Source organism: Vigna angularis, chromosome 4, assembly GCF_016808095.1.
Source record: "Vigna angularis cultivar LongXiaoDou No.4 chromosome 4, ASM1680809v1, whole genome shotgun sequence".
Classification (NCBI taxonomy): Eukaryota; Viridiplantae; Streptophyta; class Magnoliopsida; order Fabales; family Fabaceae; genus Vigna; species Vigna angularis.
This window is the reverse complement of record NC_068973.1, coordinates 28153603-28165662: the sequence shown is the minus strand read 5'-3', so window position 1 is coordinate 28165662 and position 12060 is coordinate 28153603. Positions and strand designations below refer to the sequence as shown.

The window sequence follows — 12060 nt, the reverse complement described above, 5'->3', positions numbered from 1 at the left end:
GATTTGCTTCATGTTAAAGGCTTAAAATTTTTCAAGTAGTTTTGGAGGGACTGTACAACTTTGAATGTTGAGTTGTGTTGTGTGTGATTACAAGTAGTTTTCATCTCAATTGTTTGATTTGTGATTATTTAAGGACAGGTGTATTTGTTGTAATACTTATTCCTTTTATCCCATTGATGGTAAGAAGATTTTGGAATTGTTTCGCGGTGCTAAGGAGGAGGAGTAATATAATATCATGGTTGTTTAGAAGAAATTAGTATCAACAGTAGCTATTCATTGGTAAATATAAGTACTTTCCATCATTGAAGAAATAGAACCTCTTCTCAAACAAGTGTTGTGCTATTGAATGGATTGTTGGATCAAACCATTTTCTTTCCTACAGAAAAAATTGATGAGTGTATGATGATGGTGAATGAAATTTCAATTTATTCCATCACCGAAACATAAAATAAGTGTGGTGAATAAACATTTTTTGTACCTTTAAAAATTCATTTATCAAATTCTCTAGGGGTTTTCTTCTTTCTTTTTTGTTGTTCAATTATTTTGTCATGCATTCTCATTCACATATTTTCACTTCGATGTAATAATGTCTCAAATAAAAGTCATGATTGAAGATGTTCATCGTTTATAAGTTGAATTATGTGATAGTGGCCTATTGAAGGAACTTGAGAATTTAACCCAAAACCTTAATCAAGCTTTTGAGGATTTAAGGTTAATTTTCTAAATTTAAAGAGAATGAAGTTATTAGTTACAAGGTCATGGCACATTTAAAATGGTTACAGTTGATGAAGATTTAAGTTGGACACATTTCTCTAAATATTTATTGTTAATTATAGAGCAAATGATGGTAGAAGAGAAGGTTGTATTTATTGAGTATTCTGAAACCATTGTGATTTCTAACACTATAATTTGTCTCTTCCTAGTTACCTTGAGCTTCATATAAACTATAAATAGAAGGTACATGTTCCTTTTTATTTGTCTAGCCTGTATTATGTTTTGGTTAGTGTTGATTTGTGATTTATGAGTTTGATTCATCTTTGATATTAGAAAAAATGCACATTGAAAGAGAAAGATGAGGTTGTGTTTAATGTCCCAAAAGGGCACAAACCTAACCATGTAGGATTGTATGAAAAGGAAGTGAAGAGGGAGTCATAAAGGCACATGTTCTTACTCAAGAACTCACTAAACTAGTTCATTGGATGATTGTTTGTGAGGACTTATGGCTATTGTTGTCTATTAAAAAATTGTTAAATTTTTTAATTTAAAATCTTGTAATGGTTGATATACTTTTGTGAATTATTAAATTTTACAAATTTAGTCCTTACATGTGTTTAAATTCAGTCATTGATTTTTTTGTCAATTAATGTAATATAAATTAATTTTGAATATTTCGCTCATGTTTAACTGTATTCAAAATTTTCCATATTCGACTAACCCGATAAATTATATAGTTGGATTGGATTTTAAAATATTGAATTTGGATTATGCTAGGTTGGTTAAGTTGGACCTGAACCTGATCTAACTCGATCAATGCTCAAGCCTAGCAGTGAGAAGGTTGATCTTTTTCGTTGAAGGAATGCTTACGATGGCTACAACAACTACTGTAATGGAAGAAATTACTATCTCATCCTGATAACAATCATTGTTGGTATAAAAGAACTACTATCACTAAAGACTTTCTTCTTATGTAAACTACATATTTCTTTAACATGGAATGCTTGTAGTAAGGAGAGTCACTCAAATCTCAAAGGAAAAACAAGATATATTTAAGATATAAGTAAAAGTAAATACAAAATAGATACTCAAACGATGTTAAAAAGTTGACTAAGAAAATTACAACACGAGTTTAAAGAAAACCAAAAGAATCCATAAAAAACAAAGCAAAGTTCTTAAAAAAGATATTAAAATGAGAAAAATGAGAGACATTCCAAAATTATAAATTAAACAAATCAATTTCACCTGTCTCAAATCATCACGAGTGTAAACTTATTAATGTTATAATCTTATAAGGAAGTTTGAAATAAGAGAAATTATTCACTTGATTAAAATTTAGACCTTAGAAACTTATATACCTATCTACATTCAAATTACTTGAAATTGAAGAATTTAAAGATAAATTTTATTAACAAAGTCAATTATCTATCACACAATAGAGAATCTTAACAATTGAACTATACAATATATACTAACATATATGAATTGATATAGCAAAAATTCTTTAAATATAATGACTTGGATAAAGTTTACAATGTTGGGGTACAAACAAAGTCCCACATCGGATAAAAGAAGAGTTGGACATGAGTTTATATACATATAAATACCTCTATTGGTAAGAGGCCTTTTGGAGTGGTACCAAAAGCAAATCCGTAAGTGTTTGACTCAAAGCGGACAATATCTTACCACTGTGGAGATATGTGTGTATATCGAACCTCCCCAACAGTGGTATCAGAGCCCAAGGTTCAGATCTGGTGACTGGGCTCAGACGAGTATGTTCTTATTTTATCCGATATGGGACTTTGTTTGTACCCCAAGATACAACATCTTTATCACAAAACTTAATATATTAACTTTTAATAGCTAGCTTTTATATTTCCGGTGTTGAAACACATGGAGTAAAGAGATCTCCTATTATAACTCACTCATATATATATATATATATATATATATATATATATATATATATATATATATATATATATATATATATATATATATAATCAAAATGATTATTTTTTCTTATTGGATTCAATAACTTATTTTTCAAAGTTTAAAAGTTCCGCCTTATTAATTTGTTTCAAGATGTTAACACTGCATAACTCATCTAAGCTTCTATTAAACTGAAAAGTAAAAAATTCCTTAAATATGAAATAAAAGGTTTTCAATAACAAAATAAAACATAAACATTAATAAAATAAGCAAAACCTAAAAAAAAGAAAAGAAAAACTTGATAGCAAAACCTAAAAAAAGAAAAGAAAAAGTTGATTTATTATTTGTCTGAGTTGAATAAAGAATTCAATAATTAATAGAATAAATTGTGTCATGATAAAAAATATTATCGTTTTTACATTTGAAAATCATCCTATCAATAGATAAATAAGATAAACACAATAACGTATATTTATAACAACAAGATAACAACATTATGTGAAATTTGTTATAACAAATAGACAAGTTTCTCCTACACTTTAACTATAAGTATATTTATACCTCACAACACTATTACAAGAGTATAAGAGAAGTTAATTACAAGCTTAAAGTGTTTTTTACTTTAAATAACTAAAACCATGAAATCAAACCACTATCTTGTTTATCTTATATATAAGACTTTTCATGATATATTAATTTCATTTATCCATCAACTAAAAGAATTCAATTAAAATAAGTTGTTATGTAGTTTGACCAAGCTAAACCTAATAAAGAAATAATGAAAATCCCAAATTTTGTTTATAGAATTAATGTATTTTAAATTTAAATTCTGAAAAAAGATATATTAAAAATAGTAAAAATGAAAAAATAAAGTACATTTATAAAAATACTTAAATATGTTTATAGTATTTCAATTTGATACAATTATTTTTTAATCATTTTAAAAATGAAAAAAAAACAGCACTAAATTATAAATATAACTGCTTTTATTCATTTAAAAGAAGTGATTTAAAAAACCCATTAACATTGCCACATTTGAGACCCAATGAAAGATATATCACCAACTCCTATGATTAATGAACTGATTGTAAAATAAGAAATATACTATGAGTAATTTATATTTTGTTTTTATTACTTGGTTTTTGAGTGAGAAAATGCGAAAATTATTCTCTCCCTTGCCTAGGTTATGGTTGTGCGAGGATCATAATTTTTATTTTCGCTTAGGGAACAAAATTTGTTTACTGAGTGATGCTTATTTATTTCCTAATAACTTGATTTATGGTGTGTCATCCATTAACAAAATAGATAAAAAGAGACTCACATTTTTTAAGAACTGACCTTTTAACATTTTTAGAAGACTTAAAAGTAATTATAGCTTTTGGAGGAAAATTTTTACTTTTTAATTTCTTAAATTAAATTAAAATTTTGATGAAATTGAGGAATTGAAAACGTGTTTAAGTATTTGACAGAAGTTTAATCCCGAAATTCATTTAGTTGAGACCCGTTGAGCCTATTGGGTCGTAAATGATAGGGCCAACGTTAGGCCCAAGAGTGATTGGGTTAAGTATTAGCAGCATTTTTTGTGAGAAGTGAGAGGTGTAGAGAGAGAAAGAGAATGTCGTCGACGGTGCTGGAAGTGACGCGGGCGGCACACGAGGAGGTTGAACGGTTGGAGCGGCTGATAGTGAAGGAGCTCCAGAATGAGCCCGGTACCAACAAGGAGCGTTTGTATCAGAGTCACCGTGTGCGGAACATGATCGATACCATTACCTCCACCACTGAAAAGCTTGTGCGTTTTCTTGTTATTAGGTTTTTCCTTCTTTTTCCATTCTCACATCGTGACCTAGCTTGCTTTTCTACGTTTCAGATTGGAATATATGAAGATAACGACAATGCGAGGAAGGACGAGATTGCTGCACTCGGAGGCCAAACCGCCTCTGGAATTAACGTTTTCAGCGCCTTTTATGATAGACTCAAGGAGGTCGGCTGCTTTTTTTTTTTTCTATTTTTTCTAAATTTTAATTTGAATTTATCAATTTTTAGATGAAATGATGTTATCTTTTCGTAAAGGAACTTTAAGTGGTGAAGCATCGAAATCGTTTCGTGTTTAAATTTGTATTTATGCAGTTTTGTTATTACAATTTTATGTGGATTGGGAATGAGAATTGGGGATTTAGTCTAGTTATATTTTGTTAAAAAATAATTAACAGGATATGGTGAGCTAGAATCTCACTGTTATTTTACTTCTGTTACTGGTTTATTTCTTCATGAATAACGGATTGCTTCTTTCGTGGTGTTACAGATACGAGAGTATCATAGGAAGCACCCAGTTGCACGTGTTGTTGACGCCAATGATGATTATGAAATGCTTCTCAAAGAAGAACCTCAAATTGAGTTTAGTGGAGAGGTCGGTCTGTCTGTCTGTCTGTCTCTCTCTCTCTCTCTCTCTCCCTCTCTCTCTCTATATACACACACACACATATATATATATATATACACACACACACATATATATATATATATATATATATATATATATATACATATACATATGGGACAAACAACAAGCAGGGATTGTTCATAATTTAAAGGATAGCCCTGGCAACTCATGTGGATACTCTGTTTTATGTAATCTATTGTGTTCGATTGGTCATTTAAATAGTTTGTCCATTGATTAGTAGAAATATTAAGAGGATATTGTCTTAAGTTATGTTATTTTGAGACATTGAATATGCAAGATGGAGTTTAACATATTCTACCGAGAGGAGAGGCATGCCAGTTTCCTGTACTGATAATTTTTTCTCCTATAGCTTTTTCTGGGCACTGATCCTGTAAAAATTTTCTTTCAGGAAGCTCTTGGTCGATACTTAGACCTGCATGAATTATATTATCAGTATGTCAATTCTAAGTTTGGAGATCCACTTGAGTATTCTGCATATCTTGATGTTTTCTCAGACACAAATAAGATTCCCCGCAAGATGAAAGTGACCAGGTGAATGTATTCTCTATCGAGTTAATTTGACAATCAATTGGTATTTATGGGGATCCTAGTTTTGTATGAAATTTGTATTTGTATTTGTATAAGCTTCTAATATTTTGCTGTTTGATATCTCCAGACAGTACCGAGAATATATGGTTAATCTTTTGGAGTATCTCATATACTTTTTCCAGCGTACCGAGCCACTGCAAGATCTTGATCGAATTTTCTCGAAGGTATGTTCTCTGGCCTCTGTTTTAAACTTGTAGCATTTTTGGCTTAATTTTGAGCATCACTGTACGTATAGCTTTTTTCTTTTTAAGCTCTTTCATCACATAATTAACAAAATGTGGGAATAGAAACTTTAGAAGTCTTTGTTTTGATTGATTTGCATTAGGTTTAATTTCTGAAAATTTTGTTTCAGATCAATCCGGTGATATTGTTGGTCTACCACCTGTCCTGTAATATGATATAGTTTTTGTGCCAATTTCTTCCAAGTACTCAGGCCTTCTGCTACTATATCTTTTCGTCTCTGAAAAAGTAGTAATTATTGGTTTTGATGGGGTATTTTTATTATAAGAACAAGGTTGTTGTGGCACATGTGTAAATATATGGTGAAAACTTGTTTTAGGTGGTAGGACATGTAGAAACCTGGTTAAGGATATTAATAGATTAGACGGAGGGTAACTTAATCTCAAGAGATAGATGAAGACCTAAAAAGTTATTGGGAAAACTTCTAAGAAGGATATAGAGGTCAATAAGTTGTCTATAGACATTATTTCACATCAAAACATTGTGTCTTTTTTCTTTCATGTCCAAATTTCTATTGCATTCTTTACTTATGTTATATATTTTTGAACTAAATCGAGTTGACTTTTGAAATGACTTTATGATTTCAGTATTATATATTTTCTATACAGAAATGCATGATTGGCTATTGGCTAAGTATGAACTTTTAAGTTTCACAGTCATCTTCAGCAATTCCTACTTCATGTTTCAATTCTGTTCCTTTATTTCTTGGCTGGAGTAATATTGAATGACATATTGCATAGTGAAAAGGTGTGCATCTAAGTTTTGAAAGTTAATCTTAGTCTGTTGGAGAATTTATAAAAAGAAAAAGCTATTTTTCTTGTGTGGTTACTGTTATGGAAGTACTTTTTATTTTAGAATTTTGTTATCACTTTCGCCCCATAAGTACTCAAAAAGACTTCTCAAAATAGTGAGAAATCTGTTTATTTTTTCTAAAGCTTCAACAAACAATTTTTCAAAGTAATTTTTATGAAAGAGAATTTCAAGCAAACTGGCCCATAATATTCATCTTATTGAAATGGGGATTCCTTGTGCATTGTTTTCATCTTCTCTTTTTATGGGAGGACGAATCTAATACAAATGTTGCAGGTTACAACTGAATTTGAAGAAAATTGGGCTGCTGGAAAGGTACGGGGATGGGAAAATGACAATCAGGAAAATGGACATGTACCTGCTGAGACCATTGATCTTGATTATTATAGTACTGTTGAAGAGCTGATAGAAGTGGGTCCTGAAAGGTTAAAGGAGGTAAAGTTCAGGACTCTGTATAATTGTTTTAGTGGGCACGTATTCTGTCAATTATCATAAAATTGATGAATTGATTACATCTTTTTCTGCTCTTGTTGATGTTATAGGCTCTGGCTGCATTAGGGCTTAAGACTGGCGGTACTATTCAACAACGGGCTGAGAGGCTCTTCCTCACCAAGGTAATTTCTAACTTGTACATGGTATAAGGTTATTCACTCCTCCATTCCTCCTTGTATTTTTTATTTTTTTTTTCTGTTGAAGGAAGTTGGAATTTGGAATTATCTTTGCTATGGTATCTCTCTAAAGGTCAAAATTAACGTCATGATGGATGTTTAGTGACTTTGTTTTCCTATTGCCTTTTAACTTATCTGCCTTAAGACCAAGCTTTTAGTATCAGAGTCAAAATTGTATGCCCAAATTGCTACGGTTCATTATGTTAGAACTTAATTGGACCCATCATTCTGGTCCCTTACCCTTATCAGCTATTACAGTTTTTGGAGTACTAGCTGATGTGTAATATAATGGGCTCTTGGCATAATATATAACTTCATGCCTGCATGATTCTATTTTATTAAAATACTGGAAAACGTTATTTGTTCAGCTTGCCATTATCTCATACATTTGAATAATATTGTGGAAGAATGAAATCATTATCTATTTCATAAGTGGCATTTCCGTTGTCCATGGTAGATAACAATTAAATTGAAATTCTTTGACTTACAAAATTCTATATGTTCTAGGAGACCTTGATTCATTGAATTTTGTTTAAAGTGGCTTTGATGCCCTGCCCATAAGCAATATATCTGGCTTGAAAGCTTGCTATAACATCTTTTCTGTTTGTTTTTTTATGCAGCACACACCTCTTGAAAAGTTGGAGAGGAAGCATTTTGCTAAGGGGACACGTAGTGTAGAGAAGAACAGGGTTGCTCCAGTTCCACAAGAAGATGGAAATTCTAAAGAAATTGCATTGATGGAAGCTAAAATGGAAAAACTGTGTGATTTGTTAGAGGAGGTTAGCTCATTTTGCTTATTTTCCTTTAGTTTACTTTCATCGAAGTCTTCTTTTCAGCATTTTGGAAATGTATAATGATTGCATTTATCGAAATTTCTTTCTGGATGTATAATTTTTCTCACCCTTCTGCAGACAATTGCTCGAACAAAAGATAATGTTGTAAAGAAACAGGCCCTAACATATGAAGAAATGGAAGCAGAACGTGAGGAGGTTAGTAGTCATTTAGTCAACGCAATGTGATGATCCTCAAAAACAGTGATTCGTACTGCATTAATTTGAAAATAGTTTCTCAAATTAGCTTTATTCATTCAGCATTGCAATAGCCTAATTGTTGGGAAGGCACCTTAATTTGCAGCCTTGACGGGTATATTTAGTCCCACATGAACTAGAGCTATGACATAAATCCAATTTATAAAGCCTGGACAATTCTTACCAAATCTAGTTTTGTAGAATTGATTTAGAATCTGTGCTCAAATTCTATGATTAACATCTTTTTTTTAGATAATATCTTTTTGTATCTAGGATACCATAAATATAATATGCATTTTTTGTTTGGCTTATAAGCATCTGGTGGCGTTTTTTTTTATTTGAGAAACTAAAATCTAAAGAGGCAATGGCTGGGTAGTTTGGCAGTCATTCAAGTAATAACTGGGTTCATCACGATCCCAAGATGGCTTTTCTCCATTCTACTTTTCAATAATAGTACTTTTGAATTATTCACCCCTAAATATAGTTTGATTTGTATCCCACCGATATCTGTGAGTAAACTTGTGTGTTTTAGAATGGAGTCTGCTGTTATAGAGCATCATCTATCGGCATTTTTATGAAAGGATTGAATAGAAAAAGAACAATCTGGCAGGAGTTAACATGAAAAATAAATTATTTACTGGGGTAATTCTTGTATGGCACTTATTAAAACCATTGTCGCCAACCTTTTGTGATTGACTGTAGAAATTTCAAAAGAATTGACTGTTAGATGCATAACATTATGTCTCTTTTTAGGTAATTTGAAAGTCTTGGACAAATAAAAACTTTTTTTTTTTATAATTTTCACAGTCCCTATTTACAAGAGAAAGAAGTTTCAGACTTCCGATTTAAATGTTGGCCGTTTACTTTTATTCCTTCTATGTTCTAAAAATGTGTTCATTTAATTGTTCGTTATATTAAATATTAAATGATCTTTACAGGAAGAGACACAAGAGGACACTGAAAGCGAAGATGACGAGCAGCAGATATATAATCCCCTAAAACTACCGATGGGGTGGGATGGAAAACCTATACCTTATTGGCTATATAAGCTACATGGTCTGGGTCAGGTATTATTAATTTGTCATTAGAATTTTGGAAACTCAAATCAATATTTTAAAAGAAAATATTGTTACATCTGCTACTATTTGGTAGAATCATGTCACATTAGATAGGGACTTGTTATAGTAGGTTTCTTTGTGGCTCACAATAATATTTTTATATACTTCATCAGCTCAACAGTATTTTGATTATTAAATGAAGTGTAATATGTATTTCAGGAATTTAAGTGTGAGATATGTGGAAACTACAGTTATTGGGGGCGTCGGGCTTTTGAACGACATTTTAAAGAATGGCGCCATCAACATGGGATGCGGTGTCTTGGTATACCGAATACCAAGAATTTCAACGAGATCACATCAATTGAGGTACGCATATATTTATTTATTTCATTCCCTTGCCGGCAGTCAGTCTGTAGTATATTTCTTAAGCTAAACATAAATTACTTTCATCTTCTGTGTATACAAACGCACCATTATTTTATATTTGTTAATGAGTCTTACTGAGTCCATGATTTCAAATGGAAATAGTCCACGTGAACATTATATTTTTTCCCATGGTCTATAACTAATTGAAAATAACTTAATTAGCCAGCGTTAAAATTTTCATCGATGTACTGTTTTGTAGAGAATGCTAATCAAAAGTTTCTTTTATGAGAAAGTGAAATATTTAATGTTGCTAATGCGCTTCTGCTGTCATTTCCAGTGAACTTTTTATTTATTCCTTAACGAATTCCCTTAGGGTACTTGTTAGTGGAACCCATTTATTAAAAGGTTTGAGAGATGTATAACTTAAAAAAACTGGTGTCCAAAATTATGAGCACATGGTTTGATTTAATCAGTACTAAATTATTTAATTTCTCGTAACACCTGAACATTTCAATAAGATTCCGCTTGTGTGAAATGCGCAAAGCAATTTTCAAAGGGCATTTGCTTTCTTGAACAATGTCCCGCAGCTGATATAATTGGCAAAATCTTATTTTGAGCGACTTGTGCAGTTTTTACTCCTTGTCCTTTTATTGTATTTCATATCTTTTATGGTAATTTTGCGATAAAAAGTGGGTCATCATAAACAATTCCATCGCTAGAATATCTCTATTCGCTCACTTCAGCTCTATGTTCGACTAAGGACGGAAAAATAAAGTGAGGGGATTAATAGTATCTTACATGCTATCATACTCTGTTGCAGGAAGCAAAGGAACTTTGGAAGAAGATACAGCAAAGACAAGGAGTGAACAAGTGGCGCCCAGATCTAGAGGAAGAGTATGAAGACAAAGAAGGCAACATCTATAATAAGAAAACATACACTGACTTACAGCGCCAGGGACTGATTTGAGAAAACAATTTTGAAGATTACTGTTTAGTTTCTCACTTGGTATGTGTGTGTGAAAAGCAATTTACTTTGCAGAGTTGGTGGGAAAAATATGATGCACTACTAGGAAGTGGGGATTGTAGGACAATTAGCCATATTTTGTGGCTTGTATTGTATTTTATTGTGAATTTATGATTATTCTAACCAAGACAGGAGAAGATTGCCATTGATGTTAAATAGTATTTGAAGATTTTGGGTATTAGTATTCTGGTATGTTTGGAATCTACTTTGCATGGAACAGTGTCCTTACGCTGGTAGCGTTGTAATATCGTGACATAGGATCTGTTTCACATTTTTTTCATGGATAATTATGTGTTTATTTGTATTTCTGAAAAGGCGTATGTATAACTTAACGTTTGCTTTGTGCTAGGATTGTCATGATATGGAATAAAATTATCATGATTTCCAGGGAGGAAGATCCCATCGATGGTAAAAGTACCTGAGCTGTTGGAACTGCTTCTGACCATGTTTTAAATTCAATGAGCTGTTTTGTGCTTCCGTAAGGCACAAGAAGTCTAGAAAATGAGCATCAATTGGAACTTTGGTTAAAGATATGCGAGATGAGATCGTCTTCGTGGCGTCATTGAAGTTTTTGTTAACAATAACTAGTTGTTTATAAGGATCACTAAAGTCCGTTATTCAGCGACGGCAAAGCTTGTGTTGCTTCTGAAAATTTCAAACAGGGATAACAGATAAATTTGTTTATGTTTTGACGAAAATTTTCTGAATTGATTAAATATGGATAATACTCAAATTTTAATTAGATACGAAGATATGGATAAATATGTACATTATTGTACCTATTTTAATACTGATATATTTAAATTATTAAAATACTTACCTCATTAAGTAGCCTTTATATATATATATATAATTATTCTTTTGTTTGACCTATTTTATATTTATGAATTTATTTATATAACTAAGTTATTTTCTTTTTTATTATAATGATTGTACGGTTATTTTAAAATAATATATTATCGATTATAAATAATATATTTTATAATTGTCTATCTCTAAATTATGGTTGTTGTGTAAGTTTGGTGTTTGTATGTATGTTAAGTTGATTTAGTTATAATTACAATAATTGTTAGTGTTAGTGCATTGAAATGAGTATGGTTGAGTATTTGATGATTGATTTCTAATGCATTGTAATTTTGATGTTATGGTTGTCTTAAATTATATGTTATGA

General features: G+C 31.2%; 1 protein-coding gene across 2 annotated transcripts; it reads left to right on the top strand.

Moving 5' to 3' along the window:
- The first annotated feature begins 4198 nt into the window (after window positions 1-4198).
- On the top strand, window positions 4199-11631 carry LOC108332142 (splicing factor SF3a60 homolog). 2 transcript variants are annotated; one of them, XM_017567302.2, is made up of 13 exons: window positions 4199-4435; window positions 4514-4627; window positions 4949-5053; window positions 5496-5638; window positions 5763-5859; window positions 7022-7180; window positions 7288-7359; window positions 8034-8192; window positions 8325-8402; window positions 9380-9508; window positions 9719-9865; window positions 10686-10871; window positions 11239-11631. In XM_017567302.2, the coding sequence occupies exons 1-12, from the start codon at window positions 4262-4264 to the stop codon at window positions 10830-10832; spliced, it is 1524 nt and encodes a 507-aa protein (XP_017422791.1). In that variant the 5' UTR covers window positions 4199-4261; the 3' UTR covers window positions 10833-10871; window positions 11239-11631. The 2 variants fall into 2 exon arrangements, with proteins under 2 accessions (XP_017422791.1, XP_017422790.1); XM_017567301.2 differs by lacking the exon at window positions 11239-11631 and having other exon boundaries at window positions 10686-11067.
- The last annotated feature ends 429 nt before the right edge of the window (window positions 11632-12060 follow it).